Source organism: Acanthochromis polyacanthus, chromosome 17 (genome assembly GCF_021347895.1).
Source record: "Acanthochromis polyacanthus isolate Apoly-LR-REF ecotype Palm Island chromosome 17, KAUST_Apoly_ChrSc, whole genome shotgun sequence".
Taxonomy (NCBI): domain Eukaryota; kingdom Metazoa; phylum Chordata; class Actinopteri; family Pomacentridae; genus Acanthochromis; species Acanthochromis polyacanthus.
Genome location: NC_067129.1, coordinates 36,496,073 through 36,521,185, shown reverse-complemented (window position 1 = coordinate 36,521,185; position 25,113 = coordinate 36,496,073). Strand labels below are relative to the sequence as shown.

Genomic DNA, 25,113 nt, shown 5'->3' with positions numbered 1-25,113 from the left:
CCCAGAGCAACCTCCAAAGAAATTAAAGGTGAACTCCAAGGCCAAGGTACATCAGTGTCAGATCGCACCATTCGTCGTTGTTTGAGCCAAAGTGGACTTCATGGGAGACGACCAAGGAGGACACCACTGCTGAAAAAAACTCATAAAAAAGCCAGACTGGAATTTGCAAAAATGCATGTTGACAAGCCACAAAGCTTCTGGGAGAATGTCCTTTGGACAGATGAGACCAAACTGGAGCTTTTTGGTAAGGCACATCAACTCTATGTTCATAGACTCAAAAACCAAGCATACGAAGAAAAGAACACTGTCCCTACGGTGAAACATGGAGGAGGCTCAGTAATGTTTTGGGGCTGCTTTGCTGCATCTGGCACAGGGTGTCTTGAAAGTGTGCAAGGTACGATGAAATCTGAAGACTATCAAGGCATTCTGGAGAGAAATGTGCTGCCTAGTGTCAGAAAGCTTGGTCTCAGTCGCAGGTCATGGGTCTTCCAACAGGACAACGATCCAAAACACACAGCCAAAAACACCCAAGAATGGCTGAGAGAAAAGCGTTGGACTATTCTAAAGTGGCCTTCTATGAGCCCAGATCTGAATCCCATTGAACATATGTGGAAGGAGCTGAAACATGCCATTTGGAGAAGACACCCATCAAACCTGAGACAACTGGAGCTGTTTGCTCGTGAGGAGTGGGCCAAAATACCTGTTGACAGCTGCAGAACGCTCATTGACAAATACAGAAATCGTTTAATTGCAGTGATTGCCTCAAAAGGTTGTGCAACAAAATATTAAATTATGGGTACCATCATTTTTGTCCAGCCCCATTTCATTAGTTTGTTTTTTTAAATAATTATGTTAATCAACAATTCAAAAGTGATGGCTGATTTTGATTATTTAATTTTCAATAAATTTTTATTTATTGTTACTTTTGTGAGTTTCAAGTGATTTCAGTGAGAATTGTGGGTTTTTCCTTCTTTAACTGAGGGGTACCAACAATTTTGTCCACGTGTGTATATGGTAAATGGTCTGTCATTATGCAGCACCTTGTAACCCTATGTAGGTTCTTCAAAACGCTTTACAATTAATTTGTCATTTACCCACTCACACACATACACCAACTGTGGAGCATCCGTGCAACTTGGGGTTCAGTGTCTTTCCCACGTATTTTCTGTTTTGGAATCATTAAAACCCATGTGCACATGGAGGGACTGGGAATCAACCTGTCAACCTTGCAATTACCTCTACCACCTGAGAGATGGCAGTCTTCCATTTCCATTGACCCCTATGATGTTTCATTTTCTATGATGTAATCATTAAACACATCTTAATCACAAAAACAACCTTGCATTTTAGTTATGTCAGATTTAATAAAAGGTCTTCTGAATTATGTCAAAATCTGCTGGATCAAAATTATAAATACAACAATTTTGATGACTTTTGGTGATGTAGGAAGTTTTGTGAATCAAATTTCTTAGTGGCATGGCCTCTTAATAGCTACATACTTATCTGAGCAAATATAAATAGGGACCATTTGATACACTCAGATTCAGCCACAAACCTGACAGAGAGAACCTGAGGAGCTCAGTGAAGATTTGAAAAACATAGCATATGCTGCTGGGAAACTATTTATTAGGATGGTCAAGAGTCAACCAAGAATCACCAAAAAGCAGGTCTGCAATAAATTACAAGCTGTAGAACACAGGTGTCAGTACCCATATTCAAGGGTGTTTTACATCACAATGGGCTGGCAAGCTCCCATGCAAGGAGGACGCGCTTCCTCTAGAAGTGACACCTTAAGGCTTGACTGAAGTTTTCTACTGATCACATACACAGTGGAACTGATGTTTTACAGAAATTAAATGGAAAAATTAAGGAGGAGGATTACCTCCACATTCTTCAGGAAAACCTAAAATCATCAGCCAGAAGACTGGGTCTTGGACAAGGATGGGTGTTCCAGAAGGCAATGACACCAACACACATCAAAGGAGGGAAAGAAATGGTTATATCAGGTTTGAATTCAGGTTTTAGAAGAATCTGTGGAGTGTAATGAAGAAACAAACACTAATTCTGTCAAGAGGAGTGGTCAAAGACAAATCAGAAATATTAACATAACAGTGATGCATGTGTATTTTTGAACCAGCAGATTCTTTCATATTTCTAGAAGACCTAAATTAAATCTATAAAGCAACTAAAATGCACAACTTCTTTTTGTTAAAAACACACATGGGTTTTAATGATTCCAAAACAGAAAATTATGAGACATAAGATTCACTGATGACTCAGAACTGCCATGACAAACATGGTTATTACAAGTGTATGTAAATTTTTGTACATTTAGAGCAAATTTTTAGATTCAGTATACTTTCGGTAGCAGTACTGTGCGGACACAAGGCAGTGCAATAAGAGAAATCTATCACAGACAATTTTTTAAATTATCTATTTTAAATAAACGCCAGGAGAAAAAGTTTTACATTGAATGTATCCACTTTGGCTACATATTAAGCTGGTAATAATTTAAATTTTAACACAACAATTTAAAAAATGCGTATTAAAAATATAGACAGATCAGGCATAACATTACGATCACTGACAAGTGAAGTGACTAACATTGATTATCTCTTCATCATAACACCTGTTAGTGGGTTGGATATAATTGGTAGCAAGTGAGCATTCTGTCCTTAAAAATGTGTTAGAAGCAGGAAAAATGGGCAAGGATAAGGATTTGAGCCAGTTTGATAAGGGCCAAATTGGCTAGATAACTGGGTTGGAGCATCTCCAAAGCTGCAGCTCTTGTGGGGTGTTCCCAGTCTGCTGTGGTCAGTATCTATCAAGAAGGGGTCCAAATAAGGAACAGTGGTGAACTGGCAACAGGGTCACAGGTGGCCAAGGCTCACTGATGCATGTAGGGAGCGAAGGGTGGCCTGTGTGGTCCGATCCAACAGACAAGCTGCTGTTTTTCAAATTGCTGAAGAAGGCACTGCTAGTTCTGATAGAAAGATGTCAGAATACACAGTGCATCGCAGTTTGTTGGGTATGGGGCTGCATATCTGCAGACAAGTCAGGGTGCACATGTTGACCCCTGTGCACTGCCGAATGCACCAACAATGGGCACATGAACATCAGAACTGAACCACTGAGCAAAGGAAGAAGGTGGTGTGGTCTGATGAATCACGTTTTCTTTAACATCACGTGGATGGGGTGCGCTGACCTGGGGAACACATGGCATCAGGTAGCACTACGGGAAGAAGGCAAGCCGGCGGAGGCAGTGTAATGCTTTGGCCAATGTTCTGCTGAGAAACCTTGGCTCCTGCCATCCACGTGGATGTTGCTTTGACATGTACCACCTACCTAAGCACTGCTACAGACCATGTACACCCTTTCATCAAACACTATTACTTGAAGGCTGTGACCTCTTTCAGTAGGACAATGCGCCATGCCACAAAGCAAAAGTGCTTTAGGAATGGTTTGAGGAGCACAACAATGAGTTTGAGGTGTTGACTTGACCTCCAAATTCCCCCGATCTCAATCCAATTGAGCATCTGTGGGATGTGCTGGACAAACAAGTCAGATCCATGGAGGCCCCACCTCACAACTTACAGGAATTAAAGGATCTGCTGCGAACATCTTCGTGCCAGATACCACAGCACACCTTCAGGGGTTTAGTGAAGTCCACGCCTCAACAAATCAGGGGCCTCATTTATAAAACATTGCGTAGGATTCATACTAAAAGTTTGTGTACGCCGAAAATCTAAAAAGGGCGTACGCCCTTCGCTCCTGATTTATAAAACTCTGCGTACGCACAGCTGCACGCAATTTCTTTATAACTCACACACCAGCTGGAAGATTGTGCAGGTAGATCCACCTCACATCCCACCCACAACACACCCACATTGTACCATGGTCAATGCAAAGTAACTCAAGAATGTATCTGCATATAAATAATCCGCTGATCCACGGCATTTTACGCAGCGCCAGCCTGCAGTCTTTTCACTGCTGTGTGTCAGGATGAATGAGTCATGTGTTGACCCTAAATTTGTTATGATCATGTCCGATGTACAAATAATTTGTACACTGATTGAATGTACATTTTTTCAGTTCACATAGACAAATTCATTTTTACTCGGAGCCCTTACAGCAACATGAGTGCAGTCAGTTACGCCGATTACATTTGGGAAACTGGACATTGCTGCGAATTGCCGTTTAATGTTGGCCTGTTAACCCACAGTGTAAGGAAGCCTGATGTATTGACTGGTCATGTTTATAATGCCATCCAAAACAGCTGGCGTTATTGCGCTGAGGGATGACTGTGATATCCCAGACTTAAAGGACATCATTTAACTGTATATCAGACCCAAACGGGATTTAGACAACAAAACCTCATATATTCTTCATATAAAACACATACACACGTGGACAAAATTGTTGGTACCTCTCAGTTAAAGAAGGAAAAACCCACAATTCTCACTGAAATCACTTGAAACTCACAAAAGTAACAATAAATAAAAATTTATTGAAAATTAAATAATCAAAAACAGCCATTACTTTTGAATTGTTGATTAACATAATTATTTAAAAAAACAAACTAATGAAACAGGCCTGGACAAAAATGATGGTACCTCTATAAAAGATTGAAAACTATTTGACCAGAGTGACATGATTAACTCAGGTGTGTCATTTAATTGACATCACAGGTGTTTCCAAACTCATAATCAGTCAGTCTGCCTATTTAAAGGGAGACAAGTAGTCACCCTGCTGTTTGGTGAAAAGGTGTGTACCACACTGAACATGGACAACAGAAAGCGAAGGAGAGAATTGTCCCAGGACATCCGAAAAAAAATGATAGACAAACATCTTAAAGGTAAAGGCTATAAGACCATCTCTAAACAGCTTGAAGTTCCTGTGACAACAGTGGCTCATATTATTCAGAAGTTCAAGACCCACGGGACAGTAGCCAACCTCCCTGGACGTGGCCGCAACAGGAAAATTGATGACAAATTGAAGAGACGGATCGTTGGAATTGTATCCAAAGAGCCCAGAGCAACCTCCAAAGAAATTAAAGGTGAACTCCAAGGCCAAGGTACATCAGTGTCAGATCGCACCATTCGTCGTTGTTTGAGCCAAAGTGGACTTCATGGGAGACGACCAAGGAGGACACCACTGCTGAAAAAAACTCATAAAAAAGCCAGACTGGAATTTGCAAAAATGCATGTTGACAAGCCACAAAGCTTCTGGGAGAATGTCCTTTGGACAGATGAGACCAAACTGGAGCTTTTTGGTAAGGCACATCAACTCTATGTTCATAGACTCAAAAACCAAGCATACGAAGAAAAGAACACTGTCCCTACGGTGAAACATGGAGGAGGCTCAGTAATGTTTTGGGGCTGCTTTGCTGCATCTGGCACAGGGTGTCTTGAAAGTGTGCAAGGTACGATGAAATCTGAAGACTATCAAGGCATTCTGGAGAGAAATGTGCTGCCTAGTGTCAGAAAGCTTGGTCTCAGTCGCAGGTCATGGGTCTTCCAACAGGACAACGATCCAAAACACACAGCCAAAAACACCCAAGAATGGCTGAGAGAAAAGCGTTGGACTATTCTAAAGTGGCCTTCTATGAGCCCAGATCTGAATCCCATTGAACATATGTGGAAGGAGCTGAAACATGCCATTTGGAGAAGACACCCATCAAACCTGAGACAACTGGAGCTGTTTGCTCGTGAGGAGTGGGCCAAAATACCTGTTGACAGCTGCAGAACGCTCATTGACAAATACAGAAATCGTTTAATTGCAGTGATTGCCTCAAAAGGTTGTGCAACAAAATATTAAGTTATGGGTACCATCATTTTTGTCCAGCCCCATTTCATTAGTTTGTTTTTTTAAATAATTATGTTAATCAACAATTCAAAAGTGATGGCTGATTTTGATTATTTAATTTTCAATAAATTTTTATTTATTGTTACTTTTGTGAGTTTCAAGTGATTTCAGTGAGAATTGTGGGTTTTTCCTTCTTTAACTGAGAGGTACCAACAATTTTGTCCACGTGTGTACCTGTCGGCCAATTCCCGCTGGAAGGAGCCGGTCGCCAGAAACCGCAGAGTGGTCAGCACCTGTGTCTGTACCAGGATGGTGTAGTTTCGGCGGGTGGGTCGGTCTAAGACAGGGCCCAGTTCAGCATATAGATCCAAGGGCACTGCTTTGGGAATCTGAATCGGCTTATTAGCCAGTCATCATCATGGGCCAGGAAATCTCCGTGGTCCATAAAAACTCTCTCCATTCAAAGCCTACCATTAACGTGATCTTCCAGCAATGCCAGCACATCCATTGTGCCACATTATGCACGGCTGTCACCCACTATTTAACCGCTTGATCAGCGATTGGACTGATTGTCACATGCCTTTTCCAAATTAGTAATCAATCAGTGCAACTCACCGCTCTATATCATTTGAAGATGGAAGTTTGATATATGAACATAGTTCTGCAAATACAGTCGTAGGCCGAATGGCGCACTATAGGAACATCTACAACAATGAGGGTTTATGATTATCCGGCTCTACAAGTCTAATATGTGATGACAATAAAGGTTTGAGATCAATCTGGTTTCAATTCACCACTTCACCCTCCGGCACTGCCGTTCCCTCTGTCTCCAAAATGTGCGTAAGCAAGCATCAAAGTTGGCGCACCGGTGCGCATATTCTCACGCCAAGTTTGTTTTTTTATAAATCACAACCTTTGCGTAGAAAGTGGCCACTTTCTAGCCCTGTTTTGTACGCAAGCTTTATACATGAGGCCCCAGGGCTGTTTTGGCAGCAAAAGGGGGACCAACACAATATTAGGGAGGTGGTCAAAATGTTATGCCTGATTAGTGTATAAATATAAAAGAATGATCTCACTTTCATACAAATAAAATAAAGAAAGCAAGGCACGCAATGGACAACCAGGTCTAAGGTGCTGCTGTGGAGAAAGGTTGAGGTTTAAAGTGGCTTAAATGTAATGTATTTAAGTTGAACTATCAAACATTTTATCATATTTTTTGTAGCTATTTATGAAGTTTTCATCACTGGTACCATATACCATCATAAAAATACACAATAAACTATGGTCCAGGCCTTGTAAACATCACATTCATTCACACTATTACATGAAAAAAAAAACTGAGACGATGTTAAGGTAAATCAAAATACTCCAAATTCTCTGAGCAATCTAACAAAATGTGTTAAAAATTACATCTGAGGACATGCATTCTGTAAACAGTTGTGAAATACATTACTAAAGTAACTCTCAAAACATGGGGATTAACCTCAACAATATTTAAATTCTATAACTGATGCAAAGTAACTTGCCTCATAATACAGTCGAGTGTCATTGATTCTAATCAGCACTCCATCCACTCGCAGGAAGAAACGAAGCAACAAGAAGAAACTGGTGGGCATGACCCTCTGTATAATCAAAAAACACAGCTCATTACTCTCTCAGAACCTTTGGAAACAGACAGTCTGAATGCAATATTATGTTGTCATAGAAAGTGCATGTTGCAAGTAGTGAGTTTTCAAATCAGCTTGGATCACAAAATTATCATTTATATTTCTCTGAGCCTTGTCAACTTAAATTAACCCTCCCACCACTGAATTTTGTCTGAGCTCTCACCCACTTCCACAACACAATAGAGGTACAGATTGCACGATGACTGCATTATGGAAAGCTTCACAATATGCTAAACTATGTGAACATGCTTCCTGCTAGACACCTAGGCTTTTGCTGAAACTTTGCTTGACAAATGGCATTTCTAAAATGATTTGTTGCTTCAAGAAATGAGGTACTAATTACATATATAATGTGGGGAAAAAAAGTATGTCTCTTCAGTTATAAATCTGGTCTTCAATGGAACAATACAACCGATTCACCAGAAAGACAGCACTCACAATTTTGACACTGATCATGGAGACTCCATGGTCATGCAGTTCATCTTCAAACAGCAGTACTTCGTCAAAAAACATGATGTGTTCCCGAGCTTTCAATTTCTCCATATTAATACGTTCTGTTGTCTCAGTAACCTTCATATGAACAAACAGGCAGAAATTAAACACAAGATACAACATCCCTCTTCTTTTAGATTTATGACAGCACACTTAGAAAAGGTGTTGATAGCGTCCTCCATTTCCATCACTGGAAATTACTCACCTTTATCTGCATACTGTCTCCTATCAAGGTGCCTCTATAGTCTGTGGTGTAAGTCCAGTCATAAGGTCTCAACACCTCTTTGGAGTGCTCCGTATCCGCTCTAGAAAGAGATTAAATTGTTAGTGGAAAGTACAATTTAAATGGTAAATGGTTGTATTTATATACCGCTTTTATCCAAAGCGCTTTACATTCACACACACATTCACACACTGATGGTGGAAGCTGCCATGCAAGGCGCTAACCACGACCCACCAGGAGCAATTAGAGGTTCAGTTGTCTTGCTCAGGGACACCTCGACATGAGCTCGACGGGCCGAGGATCGAACCGGCAACCTTCCAGTTACAAGACGGCCACTCTGCTGATGCCCTCATTGTCTACCCATAAAGAACTGGATGACCTGCAATTTCCTATTACTAAATTCAGACCAGACTGAAGTCATTGTATTTGGCCCCAAACATCTCAGAAACTCGCTTTCAAAGCATATACAGGTAAAAGCCAGAAAATTAGAATATTTTCATAAACTTGATTTATTTCCGTAATTGCGAACAAAAGGTATAACTTTTACATTATATGTAATCATTGCACGCAGACTGATGCACTTCAAATGTTTATTTATTTAATTTTGATGATCATAGGTGGCAACAAATGAAAATCCGACATTCCGTGGGTCAGAAAATTAGAATATTACCTGAGGCCAATACAAAAACAGGATTTGTAGAAATGTTGGCCAACTGAAAAGTATGAACGTGAAAAATATGAGCATGTACAGTACTCAATACTTGGTTGGAGCTCCTTTTGCCTCAATGACTGCATTAATGCGGCGTGGCATGGAGTCGATCAGTTTCTGGCACTGCTCAGGTGTTATGAGAGCCCAGGTTGCTTTGATAGTGGCCTTCAGCTCTTCTGCATTTTTGGGTCTGGCATTCTGCATCTTCCTCTTAACAATACCCCACAGATTTTCGATGGGGCTAAGGTCGGGCGAGTTGGCTGGCCAATTGAGTACAGAAATATCATGGTCCTTAAACCAGGCACTGGTAGATTTGGCACTGTGTGCAGGCGCCAAGTCCTGTTGGAACATAAAATCCCCACCTCCATAAAGCAGGTCAGCAGCAGGAAGCATGAAGTGCTCTAAAACTTGCTGGTAGACGGCTGCGTTGACCTTGGATCTCAGGAAACAGAGTGGACCGACACCAGCAGATGACATGGCACCCCAAACCATCACTGATGGTGGAAACTTCACACTAGACTTCAGGCAACGTGGATCCTGTGCCTCTCCTGTCCTCCTCCAGACTCTGGGACCTCGATTTCCAAAGGCAATGCAAAATTTGCTTTCATCAGAAAACATAACTTTGGACCACTCAGCTGCAGTCCAGCTCTTTTTTTCCTTAGCCCAGGTGAGACGCTTTGCGCGCTGTTTCTTGTTCAAAAGAGGCTTGACACGAGGTATGCGGCAGTTGAAACCCATGTCTTTCATGCGTCTCTTGGTGGTGGATTTTGAAGCACTGACTCCTGCAGCAGTCCAGTCCTTGTGAATCTCCCCCACATTTTTGAATGGGTTTTTTTTCACAATCTTCACCAGGGCGCGGTGATCCCTGTCACTTGTACACTTTTTCCTACCACAGTTTTTCCTACCCTTTGCCTCTCCATTAATGTGTTTGGACACAGAGCTTTGAGAACAGCCAACCTTTTCAGCAATAACCTTTTGAGTCTTGCCCTCCTTGTGCAATGTGTCAATGGTTGCCTTTTGGACAGCTGTCAAATCTGAAGTCTTCCCCATGTTTGTGTAAGCTTCAGAACTGGACTGAGAGACCATTTAAAGCCCTTTGCAGGTGTTTTGAGTTAATCAGCTGGTTAGTGGGTGGCACCAGGTGTCTTCAAACTTGACCCATTTCACAATATTCTAATTTTCTGACCCACGGAATGTCGGATTTTCATTTGTTGCCACCTATGATCATCAAAATTAAATAAATAAACATTTGAAGTGCATCAGTCTGCGTGCAATGATTACATATAATGTAAAAGTTATACCTTTTGTTCGCAATTACGGAAATAAATCAAGTTTATGAAAATATTCTAATTTTCTGGCTTTTACCTGTAGTTACTGTGGATGGCTTTACTTTGGCCTCCAGTACTACTGTGAGGAACCTGGGAGTTATTTTTGACCAGGACATAAAACAAGTCTATAGGATTTCCATCTTTCACTTGAGAAATATTGTAAAAATCAGGAACATCCTGTCTCACAGTGATGCGGAAAAACTAGTCCATGCACTTGTTACTTCCAGGCTTCATTGCAATTCCTTACTGTCAGGATGTCCCAATAGCTCTTTTAAAAACCTACAGTTGATCCAAAACACTGTTGTGACAGTACTGGCAGGATTTAGCAAGCGAGATCATATTTCTCCTATACTGGCTTCACTTCACTGGCTTCCTGTGAAATCTTGAATAGAATTTAAAATCCTTCTATTGACATACAAAGCTCTTAATGACCAATCTCCCACATATCTAAAAGACTTTACAGTACCATATTATCCGAGCAGAACTCTTTGCTCTCAGACTGCAGGCTTACTTGTAGTTCCCACAATTTCTAAAAGTAGAATGGGAGGCAGAGCCTTCACTTATCAGACGCCTCTACTGCAGGACCAGCTCCTAGTTTGGGTTCGGGAGGTGGACACCCTCCTTGTTTTTTAAGACCAGGCTTAAAAAGTTACTTTTTGACAAAGCTTATAGTTAGGGCTGATTCGGGTGACCCTGAGTCGGTCAGTTAGAGTCCGCATGTAGGGGGCACAATTTACTTCTTCTTTGACATCCCTTAGTTATGCCCCTAGTTATGCTGCTGTAAGCCTAGGTTGCTGGGGGACCTGTCTCCTTGCACTGTCCCCTTATCTAATCACTATCTTCTTTACCTATGTATTTACTATAAATACCAATTTTGCAGTGTCCCTGGTCCTCGAGATGGATGCTTCTCATCTATGGTTGCTGTCCCACCAACTGGTCTAGTCTCCATCATGTCCACTGTGGGATGCTGCTGCTATCTTTCCTTATGCCCACTGTTCCCAGCTGCCCATTTCCACCAGTCTACTCTGTATCGCCCTTACTATACATGATATGCTCATCAACACATTGTTACTACCAGTTACATATGTAGTATATTTAATGCTAGAGCCTTGCAATACTTTTGTTCACATAAAAAATGGGTGGATTCAAACAAAAAGTGTTATCTTCTAAGTTGTGTATCAGATCCAGATGTAAATACCTGGAAATAAAACCTGTAAGGTAGATCTCTATTCTCATATTCATCATTTGATGTCAAACCCAAACATTTTCAGTTAACAGCAAAAAATGAAGGAATTAGCCTCACTGTTCCAATATGTATATTTACTGTCTGGAACATGAAAACCAAGCACAAAGCAGTGTCTAAATTGCTGCACCTGTTTGTAGTAGTGACAAAAGTAAGCACAACATTTCAGTGTGGTAACACATTATAGTGATTATCTTGCCTGCTCTCCTGCCATTCTTGAGCACAGGCCACCTTAACAGCATCCTCCATGTTGTTGACTCTCTTAAGGGCATCAATAGCATTGAATTCAATGCCATAGCCATCTGTGTGCTGGATGCGCAGAACATTGTCCCCAAACATCATCTCTGGAAGAGAGGGCATGTTCATCTCCTCTGCTAACCTGAAAAGGCAAACAGCTGGTAACACTTACAGCACATCTTTCTAGAAAACAATAAAAACAACAGTTGTGCTTTGCAGAACTGTAAAGCACAACTGTTGTTGTGCTTTACAGTTTTGCAAAGAAAGCTCAGCCAATACTTCAAGTTTCAAATATTCAGCATCCACAGTCATATACTATTATATATGTATAGCATAAATAAACATAAATTAATTATGCCCGCATAATTTAGATGGCATAACAGATAGAATAGAATATTCTCTATCCATCCATTCTCTATACACCACTTTATCCTCACTAGGGTCGCAGGGGGGCTGGAGCCTATCCCAGCTGACTCGGGCGAAGGCAGGGGGCACCCTGGACAGGTTGCCAGTCTGTCGCAGGGCTACATATACAGACAAACAATCACACTCACATTCACACCTAAGGACAATTTAGAGTCAGCAATTAACCTCAGCATATTTTTGGACTGTGGGAGGAAGCCGGAGTGCTCGAAGAAAACCCACGCATGCACAGGGAGAACATGCAAACTCCATGAAGAAAGATCCCAGGCCCACCCCGGGATTTGAACCGGGGATCTTCTTGCTGCAAGGCGAAAGTGCTAACCACTACTGCACTGTGCAGCTGTTATGTTGGTGAGGGTAGTTTTTTGTTTCTTTTGAAGTAGTATTGTGAAAAAGCTTTTGTCGGGTGCAAAGAAATGCTATAAACCAAGAATGCTTTCAAAAATCGAAGCGTGAATAGTTCATTTTTATCAATTGACAAAATGCAGTAAAGGAACAGATGCAAAATCTAAATCAAATCAATATTTGGTGTGACGACCCTTTGCCTTCAAAACAGCATCAATTTTTCTAGGTACATATGTACACTGTTTTTGAAGGAATTCAACTAGCTGGTTGTTAAAAACATCTTGGACAACTAACCACAGCTCTTCTGTGGATGTAGGCTTCCTCAAATCCTTCTGTCTCTTCATGTAATCCCAGACAGACTCAATGATGTTGAGGTCAGGACTTTGTAGCCCCATCACTTCAACGACTTCTTGTTCTTTACACTGAAGACAGTTCTTAATGACACTGCCTGTATGTTTCGGGTCATTGTCTTACTGCAAAATCAATTTGGGACAATCATATGCCTCCCTGACAGATAATATATAAATAAATCATGATGGGTAAGTATCTGCCTATATTTCTCAGCACTGCGGACACCATGGATCCTGACCAAATCTCCAACTCCATTTGCAGAAATGCAGCTCGAAACTTGCAAGAAACCTCCACCTCGCTTCACTATTGCCTGCAGACATTCATTATTTTACCGCTCTGCAGCCCTTCAGCGAACAAACTTGCTATTCTTCTGCAACCCTACTCCTATGTTTTGGGTATGGTTGAATCTCTTGGCCTTGTTTCCATGTCAGAGGTATGGCTTTTTGGCTGCAACTCTTTCATGAAGACCATTCTCCAGACAGTATATGGGTGTACCTGGGTCCTGCTGCTTTCTGCCAGTTCTGAGCTGATGGCACTGCAGGACATCTTTCAATTTCAAAAGGGAAATAAGCTTGATGTGTTTTTCATCTGCTGCACTAAGTTTTCTTGGCCAACCACTGCATCTAGGAACGTCAACGTTGTCCGTTTCCTTGTGCTTTTTCAAAAGCTTTAATAGCACATCTTGAACACCAGACTGCTTTGAAATCTTTGCCTGAGAGAGACCTTGCTGATGCAGTATAACTACCTTGTGTCTTGTTGCTATGCCTAGTCTTGTCCTGGTGTATGACCTGTGACATGAAACTGTTTTCCACAATTTCACCTGGTAGCAGAGTTTGGCTGTTACTCACCCAGTTTCAAGCCTCCAACACAGCTGCTCTGCTTCAGTTCATGACTGTGTTTCAACCTACATGTCAAGTTGATGATCATTAGCACCTGCTTAGTATAACTAATTTATGACATGACTATAATCCTTACAAAATCCCTGACTTTGTGCAAGTGCACCAAAAAGAATTGATGCTGATTTGAAGGCAAAAGGTAGTAATACCAAATATGAATTCGATTTAGATTTTTCTTTTGTTCGCTCACTTAGTATTTTTTAAACCGTTAAAAATAAACAATTATGATTTATATTTTGAAAGTATTCCAAGTTTACAGCATTATTTTCACAATTGCCTGAAATTTTTACACAGTACTGTATAGGTATGTACTGTACACTATCAGTCAAAAGTTTGGACACACCTTCTCATTTAAATTTTTTTTCTGTATTGTAATAACTATAAACATTGTAGATTATATCTGAAGGCATCAAAGCTATGAATGAACACATTTGGATATGTAGTTAATATGTAGTAAACAATAACAGTTCTATATTTCAGATTCTTCAAAACAGCCACCATTTAGCTTTGATTACTACTTTGCACTCATGGCATTCTCTGGATGTGCTTCATGAGGTAGTCACTTGAAATGGTTTTCCAACAGTCTTGAAGGAGTTACCAGAGATGCTGAGCACTTGTTGGCTCTTTTGCCTTCACTGTGCGGTCCATCTCATCCCAAACCATCTCCATTGGATTTAGATCAGGTGACTGTGGAGGCGAGGTCATCAGATGCAGCACTCCATCACTCTCCTTCTTGGTCAAATAGCCCGTACACAGCCTGGAAGTGTGTTTGCTGTCACTGTCCTGTTGAAAAATAAATGATGGCCCAACTAAATGCAAACTCAATGGATGTCGCTGCAGGATGCTGTGGTACCCATGCTGGTTCAGTGTGCCTTCAAATTTGAATAAATCCCCAACTGTCACCAAAAGCACCTCCACACCATCACACCTCCTCCTCCATGCTTCACGATGGGAATCATGCATGTAGAGACCATCCGTTCACCTTTTCTGTGTCGCACAAAGACATGGCAGGTGGAAGATCTCAAATTTGAACTCATCAGACCAAAGCACAGATTTCCACTGTCCATTCCAATGTCCATTCCTTGTGTTTTTTGGCCAAAACAAATCTCTTCGGTTTGTTGTTTTTCCGTAGTAGTGGTTTCTTAGCATCTATTTGACCATAAAGGCCTGATTTGAGAAGTCTCCTCTGAAAAGCTGATGTAGAAATGTGTCTGCTCCGTGTATTGTTTATCTTAGCTCTAATCTGAGGTGCTGTTAATTGCGATTCCTGAGGCCGGTGACTCCGATGACTTATTCTCAGCAGGTGACTCTTGTACTTCCTTTCTTGGGGCGGTCCTCATGTGAGCCAGTTTTGTTGTAGCACTTGGGGATACATTCAAAGATTTTGCAATTTTGTGGACTTCAGTACTTTAAGTAATGATGGACTGTTGTTTCTCTTTACTTAGCGGCTTGGTTCTTGCCATAATATGGATTGTAACAGTTGTCAAATAGGGCTGTCAACTGTGTACCAACCTGACATCTGCACAACAAAAATGATGGTCCCAACTCCATTAAGTAGGTAAGAAATTCCACAAATTGATACATACACACACAAACACACATCTACACATATATACGTACATACATATTACCCTTTCCTAGATCAACTTTATTTAGTATGACTACAACCTCATCCACCAAAGAGGAAAGCAGAATTTAACAGGTAAAAGACAGAAAAAAATCTCACCGTTCAATGTCTTTGGACTTCATGATGTGGTTTTTGGCAGCAGTCACTTTCCATGGTCCAAAAGTGAAGTCCTGCTTACTGCTCTTGAAACCATGTGACATCATCATGGACAGAGAGGCCAACATCAACTACAAGACATATTATCAGAATGTTTTCCAGACTAGACAGACAGATGCTGACAAAAAGGGCATATGGACATTGTGTGACATCAATTTCACCAGGATGCTACTTTGTTGTGACTCCGCACATAGTTATGACTTTTGAAAGGACCCAGCCAGATTTGACATTTTAGGTCTAGCTGAATAGAAGTCTAAATTAGGTATAAATGTTTTTTGACGTTGTGTTGTAAGAAAAAAAAAAGAAAAGAAAAGAAAAGAAAAAAAGGGAAGAAAAAACCTCTCAGTGGTGAACATTATCTTGTTGTTCTGTTTTTTCCTCTCAAAGACATGTTTAACTTTGAGAATACATGGGGCTGTCTGTTATGAGTCTGCCATTACTATCAGCTGCTTTTATACTGTTTTAAAGAAACACTGACTCACTTGTGGTCAGGCCAGCCAAGTTCCTCCACACCAAACTAGAAAAACTATTTCTCTAAGGAGCTAGTTTTGTGCACAAAGGCATTGGTACACTGGAACAAAGAGGGGTTAAATTTGCATAAGCTGTACGCAAATTTCAGAACACAAAGAAAATAACCAAAAAGTTTTGTGGTTTAGGATTTGTGTTTATCGCTGGCATCCACAAAAACACAGGCATTTCTCAATACTGGCATAAAATGACTGGAAGAAAAAATAGAAGAGAAATTTAGTCACAAAAGTTCAAACACCAACTCAGATTCGCCTGTGCCATCTTTTACTGCACATAAATACCTTTGCTATTCAACACTGGATTAAACTGCTCGTTATCTGTATGATTCGTTAACTTGCCCGGTTGTGATTTCTGCTGTTTTCCACTGGTGCATATGTGTAGCCTTGGATGCAAAATTAACACATTATTTTTGTGTGTCACCTGGACACGCAATAATGCAAAAAAAAAAAAAAAAAACTGTTATTTTAGCGCTCTAAAAATTTTAACATTAGGATTTTAAACCGCGATGCCTTATATTTAGCTCGTAGTTATTTTTTGAATCACCCATTATCACATATATCTTTTGAAATACCGATAATTTTGCTTAATTGCGTTGATACACTCATCCTCTTAAAGGTAATCTGAAAATGAATTTCGTTGTTTTCGTAAAAGGCGTATGTGTTATAGCTCACAGCGGCAGTAGCCCGGTTCGCTCCTCTCATCTAACATTTCAGTGAACAGTGTTTGGCTTTGCTCTGTCTCATAGTCTTCTGGATACTGGTTGAACATTATAAACAGCCATTCACGATGAGAAAACCTGTGAGTCACTATAACTGCGTGTAACAACTTAACACAAGGAAAAAAAGACACTTACTTTAGTGTTATGCTCAACCTGTCATGGAGGATATTTCGGAGCGTCGGTAAAAACTGTCCGGTCATGTTTTCGACTGTTATGCTGTAGTTCCGCTTCATTATTTTTTCTTCTTACAAGAGCTTTGTTTACAGGGAATTCTTGTACAAACGGTATTCAAACATAATCATTTCCCCCCAACTATTATAAAATGAAAAAATTGACATTTTCCACTGCCCATTAATATTAAAAAAATCAAGCGGAGCAAAGTCAAGAAATTGCTCGTTTTTCGTTGAGTCTAATTTCTATTTGACAATTTTACCTCATGAAGTAAAAAACACGAAGGTAAATGTGTAACCTGAAAGTATCAAACCGTCAAAGTAAAAATGAAATGTGTTATAACTCTGAAATGTGCCAGCCACATAGTTGTGGCTGCCTATGGCAGGGGTCACTTAATGAACGGGTCACCGTCCGGATCCGGACCCAGATGGACCCGATGGATCTTATGTGGACCCGGACCTGTAATCAGTAAATTGCAACGGGATTTTTAATTTGATGGTCGCTTCTATTTTACCGGCGCAGCTTTTCCAGTGTTTACGGCATTGTTTTTTTGTTTGTTTATTTTTTTCCCTTTATTCAGAGCGAACAATAACATCAATAATACAAAGGTACATTTTTAAAATACCGTATAATCAATAGCAATAATTAAGCCTAAGTACCTGAACAATAACAGAGAAAATAAAATAAATAAATAAAATAAAATAATAATAATAAAATAAATTAAAATAAATAAAAAAAACAAAATAAAGTAAAATAAAGACTCAAGTACAAGCATTACAATATGCCAGGGGGTATCCAAACAATATCGACTTCAAAAAACACACGTCCAGGGACTACAAAATTCAGGTCACATACATTCAAAAAGTATACCTTGTACATACTAAAACAGTTTTTAAAGCCTTTTTGTTTCTAGAGCCACTGATCATCTTAAAGTAATGGAGAATATCAGTATAAAAACAACTAAAATTTGGTTTACAATTACTAAACTTGCATTTATGAAAATAAAATTTTGCTAGAATGAGCAACAAATTCAAAATAAAATATACATCTCTTTTTCTTTGTTGCCTAAAAAAAAGAAATACAATATTTTCCCACTTTAAAGTGAAATCCTTGTAGAGTTTCCCAGTGACAAATCTACAAAAGTCCTTCCAGAACCTCATAGAGTGTGAGCAGGTCCAGAAGAGGTGCTGCACAGTCTCGGGATGGCTCCCACAGAAACAACAGTCCACAGTAATGTCCTTTTTGAATTTTGTCATGCAATGGCTTGCAGGATAATATTTGTGAAGGATTTTATATGAAACTTCTTTAACCTTATTCGTTACAAAAAATTTGTTTGGGATTGTCCACACTTCTTTCCAACTGATATCGTTAATAAAAGAATTCCAGTAAGATACCACATGAGGAACAGACACAGTTTCTTTTTGAAATAATGTACGAATATTCTTATTCCTATTTCTATAATCTGTCAAGCAAATTTTCCCTACATGTGTATCCAATGGAACAGGAAGATAAACAGAATCCGAAAGAGATGCATTTGATTGAACACCTTTGAATAGCATTATTACGCCTGAAGGTATTGCATCAAATAGTGTGGCGTATTCTTTGGGTGTCACTGGAAATTTATATGTTTGTAAAAACTCAGAGTACGACATAAGTTGACCCTTATTGTTAAATAACTGAATAACTGAAAATATTTGTTTCTCTACCCAATTGGGAAAAAAATAAAGATTTATTTTTATATAATATATTCTTATTATTCCAGATTAAATATGTATGAGGTGAGAAGTTATGCTTGTATATAAGGGACCATTCTAAAAGAACCTGTTTGTGAAATAATGAGAGCTTTTCAGGAAGTTTATCTATGTCGTAGTCACAACCCAAAATAAAATCCAACCCACCAAACCTGGAAAAAATATAATGAGGAATAAAGTTCCAAATGGAGACAGGGTTTTAAGGAAATGTTTAGCCCAATTAATTTTGAATGTATTATTTAGAGTAGTGAAATCCAGGACATTAAGTCCTCCATGTTCATAATCGTTCATCACTACACTTTTCTTAATATAGTGTGTCTTATTTTTCCACAGAAAGTTAAAAAGCATCCGATCAATATCCTTACAAGTTTTGTTGTCCACATGTAAGAGAAGTTGCTGCATAGGTTAATTGAGATAAGCCTTCTGCTTTTGAAAGCAGCACTCTTCCCCTGAGACTCAAATCCCTTTGCAACCACTGATTCAACTTGGACTGTGTTTTTTTGATAACTGGAGGAAAGTTTGAGATAATTCTATGTTTCTGATCTTTACAAATAACCACACCTAAATAAGTGACTTCACGGTGGACAGTTATATTACAAATACTTTGTTCATTACAATTTTTGATAGGCAATAATTGACATTTGTTTAAATTTAAAACTAACCCAGAAGCTTTAGAAAATTTATCAATAGCTTGTAATGCGATTGGCACCTGACTGGCATCTTTAAGAAATATAGTGGTGTCATCTGCCAATTGACTGATGACAATTTCTCTGTCTACTACAGTAATTTCCTTCAAAGGGCTGTCAGAAATATAAGAAGCAAAAATCTGCGTGCAAAGTAAAAACAGATATGGGCTTATTGGACAGCCCTGGCGTACTCCTCGATGAAGATAAAATCTAGATGTCGTGCCAGTTTTCATCCTAATAGAAATATTCGCGTTGGAGTACAGAGCCTTGATAGCGTTGCAAAAAATGTCACCAAAACCAAATTTTTTGAGAGAAAGAAATATAAATTTGTGTTCAATCGAGTCAAAGGCTTTGTAGAAGTCCAGGAAAAGGATAAATGAGTCATCAGCTATTAGGTCTTAGTAGTCTAAAATATCTAAGGCCAGCCTAATGTTATTGGAGATGTGTCTGCCATAAATCCTGACTGTGTCTCATCAGTAATATCTACCAAAACATCTTTAAGTCTTCTAGCTAGCAACAAAGCTATTATTTTATAATCATTATTTAAGAGGCTTATCGGTCTCCAGTTATCTATGGCGAGTAAGTCCTTTTTAAGCTTGGGAATTAAGGTAATAATCCCTTGAGTAAGGCTTGAAGGAAGAGTTTCCCTTTCAATACTTTCATTATAAACCTGTAGCAAAAAAGGAGCCAACTGGGAAGCAAATGATTTACAGAATTCTGCCACTAAACCATCTGAGCCTGGAGACTTGTTGTTTTTAAGGAGATCAATAGATTTCAATACCTCGGCTTCAGTAAATGGGCTGTCACAATAAAGTTTGTCTGAATTTTTTATTATTTTTGTATTGTCCACAGAATTAATTAATTGTGTAGCAACATTCATATTATAATTTGATTCATATAGTTTTGAGTAGAACTTACAGCAAAATTGAGAAATAATTTTGGCATCATCGGTGATGGTACCATTTACATTCAGCTGATGGATCATATTTCCGGTCACCACAATGACGTATATATAGAGCTAGACCGCTCACTGCTCGGCGGACAACAGTGGCGCCATGGCAAATCGGCGCTGACTTCTGGTAGTGGCAAGAAGCTGTGGCACACTATTTGATCCTGTGTGAATACACCAACTTCAAGGCTTGTCATCACTGATGGGACAATATGTGTTATGTTATGGCTTTTACTGTTAGCAGACAATAAAATCTCTGTCCTTGGCACGTTTTCACGACAATCACAGCGTTGTTTAGCCCTCACAGACAGAGACAGAGACCACCACACAATGATAATGATTGCTGAATGCTGATGCAGTGATTGTGTCAATAAAAAAATATTTCAGACTTTCTGAAGCATTAGTGTTTCACTTACATGGGCTCTAAAAAATATTCGAACCAATGCCAAATAAGAAAATTAGTGTTTTAAACAATTTTTCTCCAATTCAAATTATTCAGTTGGACTTTGAAAAGCAGCACATGCAGTAGTCAAAAATTCCAAATTATGTTTTAGTGTAAAGAGGGATGGAAAATTCACAGGCCTGACAGCCTTGAGTACTGCAAATAGAGGTTGAAGTTGCAGTCAGTCTGGAGATTTTTGAGTAGTCTTAGCCCAGCCATGAATTTCTAGACCAAATACTTCCATAGATACAGCAAAAAAGCGTTACAAACAGGCACTATATAACGAAGGAAACCATTGAAAGTATTTATTTATTTTTACAATGGAATACTCCTCCAACTTGTTACCAAAAAATATAAAATACACCACCTAGACAAAGGTTTGTGTTGCTAAATTGCATTACAATAGCTACACCACTTGTAGGTTCAGTTGCAAATATCCATGTTCCAATAAAATATTTACAGGGTATCAAGTGCACTTGACAGAGAGAAATACGACAATATAAAAGTCTTCTTTGAGAAAATATAGGAGTATTGTAGGAAATATATATTTCACAATAAAATTCCATGAACAATTTGCTATTAAACGCCAGCTTTAGGGCAAAAACAAAATGTTTCAGTTTGAAACTTATGAAGTAGCCTATTTTCCCAGAAATAGCGTGCCAAAATTGTTTCGAGAAAAGCAATTTGATGATATGAAATGCATGGCTTTTTAAAAATCTCACCATAAGTGTACTTTTCTACAAAATTTTCACAAAGTGAACAAATTACTAATTTTCAGTGCGTCAAAAGGCTTCAAAATATACAGGAGTTTTTGCACAAAATACAGGAATTTATAGGCATTGCTGGAAATAATAAGGATATTGGGAAGTCACTGATTTCTAAATAGAACTGTTTTAGTAAAGGACTCCATGTCGATGTGCTGGTCGAATGCCACTGCTTCCTGGCTGGTTTGGGTTGTCCTCACTGCGATCTAAAACATTTGATAAAAGAATTAACATGGCAAATTCCCAAAAGATTTGTTTTTGTTTCACCAATACCTGAAAGAAAACATTATCACAATGAATGGCTGCAAATCACTATAAAAGCCAAAAACCGATCCTGAAACATTTTCATAGCCACACAAATTGACAAGAAAAGAAAAGTACTAAATTGAAATAATGAGCAACCATTAACAATTAAAGAACATAACCTTTTTCTCTGGTTTCCCCAAATTGAGGGATGGTACAGTCCCTGGCCTGTGAAGCTTGTGTTTTGCATGTTTTGAGAGGATGAAGTCCTCCTCCCTGAAATGGTTGCTGCATACGTAATTATGATCCCCCGGGATCCATCTCCTCTTGGTCCCCACCGCTTCTCTACTGATGGCCTGTATCCATTGATCTCAGTGTGCTGTCCTTGGACTGCTTGGGAAACCTGAAATTTGTGGCATATTATAATACATCCATAGACAATGATGCACTGTGACTGTCATTGAATACTGATAGTCACACCAGCTTACACTGTACAGTTAGTGATTCAGCTAAACTGGGGTACTCAAGCCAAGGTCAGAAGGAGTTTCTGTTTGCAAACAAAGAAGCCGAGCAAATTTGAGGCAGAATGTCCCAAATAAAAGAGCCACTTACTTATGAAAGGATATATTACAGCCACGCACAAATCGATTGGTGCAGGAGATGGCAGCACACGATTTTACCATGGTCAGATATTAGCCACATCCACCTGAAACCATAACAACAGAGACACTTAAATTAACAGGTTCATGATGATGATGATTGCAAGGTGAGTGTCAGCACGTTTCCTTTCACTTACATTCCAGAGAAGGAATCACAAAACTGGTGGCATTGAAGGAGCTAGCAGAAGTGGTAACTGGTAAGTGCTATGCAGTGACGTATGCACTTGTCAGTATCAGATATGATCATGCCGTGCTGTTCACCTTCTCAAACAGATTTCTAGTTTATTAACACATATTTTCTGATGACAAAAATAGCCTTATCACCCATCACAGGTCAGAGTGAGACCACAGGCACAGGGGGAATGGGAATGCATGGCAGCGAACTGGGCGCTCTCCTGAGGAGAGTCTGCTCAGCTGCAGTCACTGAAAAACCCTGCCAGTGCTGGTCTAGGGCCTCCTGGCCTGATGTTCTCAACGTATTTCAAGCATTGTGACTTGATTCCAACACAAAAGTTTACTGTACCTTGGTAAATCACGAAACACAAAGTCACATACCGTGCTGACGTTCCATTCTGAAACCACATCTTGCCACTACCGGAAGTCGGCTCCTATTTGCCGTCTCTCAGCGGCCAGTGGCTAGCTCTATATATACGTCATTGGGTCACCACCTCTTGCAACGCTGCTTCCTAGACACAAGCTTCCCGTTGGACTTATCTGTTTCCCTGCCCTTGTCACGTCTCTCCCTCTGCTCCCTCCATTCTGCCCGCTTCTGCCTTCCTCCCATGGACACATGTGAGTTTCCTCTCCCCTGTTAGTTTAGTTTCATTTAGTCCTTGTTTTGGCCATCTGGCCTGCCCTTAGTTAGTGTAGTTTGTTTAGTTTAGACCCCTGTTCTGTTTAGTGCCTGTGCCTCCCGTATGGAGAGCTTTTGTGTTTCGTTCCTTTATTAAAACCTTATTCATTTATCTACCTGCCTGTCTATTGCCTGCTGCTTGGGTTCACCCGCCCCGTTGTATGACAGAATGAACCGGCCAACCTTGAACCCAGCAGGCACCCCAGAGTTTTTTTTTTGTTCCTTTCCTCTCTTTTTTCCCTGTTCTGACAACATGTTTGGCCACGACCAGAACTCTCCCTTTTGGGGGACCCGGCTGGCCATAAAATTGCCATCCAGGGGGCGACATGGTTCCCTAGGGAGGGGTTCCCAGCCAAAATCTCCAGGGAGGTCTCCAAGTGCCTCCCTGGAGATATTTTTTTCTTGTGAGGGAAATGAGAGGTTTTTCTGTGACCATAGCTACCTGTACTGGGACTGGTGGGGGAACCCTAGAGAAATTCTGATGATCCAGGGCCGAAGATTAGCTGCCCAGAAACCCGGGCTCATCGGCCACCTTCCTGATTACATTAAAGAATTTTTAAAAACTCCCATGCCGTCACCCTTCCAGTTCCCTCCTCTCACCACACTCATTCCCGATCTGACAGTCCACCTGCTTCTGGTTCCCCGTTAGCCATAGAGCCTGCCGCCTTGAAGACTGGTTACCGTAGGCACGGCCATAGAAGACAACGAAGCTCCCCTACTCCTGTCCCTGAGGAGCTCTGTGCCACCTCACTTGCGGTGCTGGAGGGGCCTCGTGCCACCTCGCCTGCAGCGTTAGAAGGGCCTGATGCAACCTCACCGATTGAGCGGGTCGACGCTGCCACTATTTCCGAGCAGGTCGACGCCGTCTCATCTCCCACCTAGGAGAGGACCCGTGCCGCCTCACTCCCTGCTGTGGAGAGGCCCCGTGCCGCCTCACTCCCTGCTGTGGAGAGGCTCCGTGCCGCCTCACTCCCTGCTGTGGAGAGGTCCCGTGCCGCCTCACTCCTGGCTGTGGAGAGGCCCCGTGCCGCCTCACTCCTGGCTGTGGAGAGGCTCCGAACCACCTCCATCTCTCCTGTTCCTTTGGGACCCATTGCCCCGTCTTCGGTTCCTGTGGGGCCCATTGCCCCGTCTTCGGTTCCTGTGGGGCCCAAAGCCCCCTCTGCGGTCTTAGAGGAGCTCAACGCTTCTCTCACTGCCGCGCCAGAGAAGCTAAAGGCTCTTGGTGCTGTGCTAAAGAAGCTACAGGCTCCCGCCGCGGCTCTGGAGGAGCAACAGGCTCCCGCCGCGGCTCTGGAGGAGCAACAGGCTCCCTCAGCGGCGTCTAAGGAGCCAAGAGCTCCCCTGGCAGCGCTTAAGGAGCAAGAAGCTCCCCCTGCAGAGCTTAAGGAGCAAGAAACTCCCCCTGCAGTGTTAAAGAAGCTAAGAGCTTCTCCTGCAGCCTTTCTGAGGCGCTCCGCCTCTCCCGAATCCTTGATGAGACGTAAAGCCTCCTCGACAGCCTTGAAGAAGGTTTAAGTCTTCCCCCGTGTCCTTGTCGAGGCGTCCCGCCTCCACCACGTCCTTGTTGAGACACTCCGCCTCCTCCGCGTCCTTGTCGAGGCACTCCGCCTCCTCCGCGTCCTTGTCGAGCCTCCCTGGCGTCCTTAGAGGAGCTTAACACTCCCCCCGCGGTCTTGGAGAAGCCAAGAGCTTCCCCCGTGACGCCTCAGGAGCAAAAAGCTCCGCCTGCAGCCTTTAGGAGGCGTTCTGCTCCCTCTGCAGTCTTAAGGACGCGTTCCGCCCCCTCTGCTGCTCTAAGGAGGCGACCCGCCTCCCTGGCAGCCTCAAGGAGGCGTCCCGGCTTC

At 41.0% G+C, this 25,113-nt stretch overlaps 1 protein-coding gene and 1 long non-coding RNA gene across 6 annotated transcripts in view; both read right to left on the bottom strand.

Annotated features, from left to right (window-relative positions):
* tiprl (TIP41, TOR signaling pathway regulator-like (S. cerevisiae)) overlaps nucleotides 1–17,000 on the bottom strand; it is a 54,694-nt gene extending 37,694 nt beyond the window's left edge. For all 5 annotated transcript variants that reach the window (XR_007937140.1, XM_051937700.1, XM_022219418.2 and 2 more), the window contains exons 1-6: nucleotides 16,884–17,000; nucleotides 15,446–15,573; nucleotides 11,667–11,846; nucleotides 8,170–8,269; nucleotides 7,911–8,042; nucleotides 7,332–7,427 (exon numbers count right to left, since the gene is read on the bottom strand). Coding sequence is in view for 4 of the 5 variants with exons in the window: in XM_051937700.1 (XP_051793660.1) it covers nucleotides 7,332–7,427; nucleotides 7,911–8,042; nucleotides 8,170–8,269; nucleotides 11,667–11,846; nucleotides 15,446–15,570 (633 nt within the window). In the remaining variant the exon portion in view is untranslated. The remainder of the gene's footprint in view (nucleotides 1–7,331; nucleotides 7,428–7,910; nucleotides 8,043–8,169; nucleotides 8,270–11,666; nucleotides 11,847–15,445; nucleotides 15,574–16,883) is intronic.
* A 4,084-nt stretch (nucleotides 17,001–21,084) lies between these two features.
* On the bottom strand, nucleotides 21,085–22,730 carry LOC127530578 (uncharacterized). The gene is made up of 3 exons (XR_007937153.1): nucleotides 22,367–22,730; nucleotides 21,937–22,157; nucleotides 21,085–21,717 (listed from the first exon to the last, which is right to left on the bottom strand). It is a non-coding gene; the product is annotated as an uncharacterized LOC127530578 (long non-coding RNA).
* Between the last annotated feature and the right edge of the window lie 2,383 nt (nucleotides 22,731–25,113).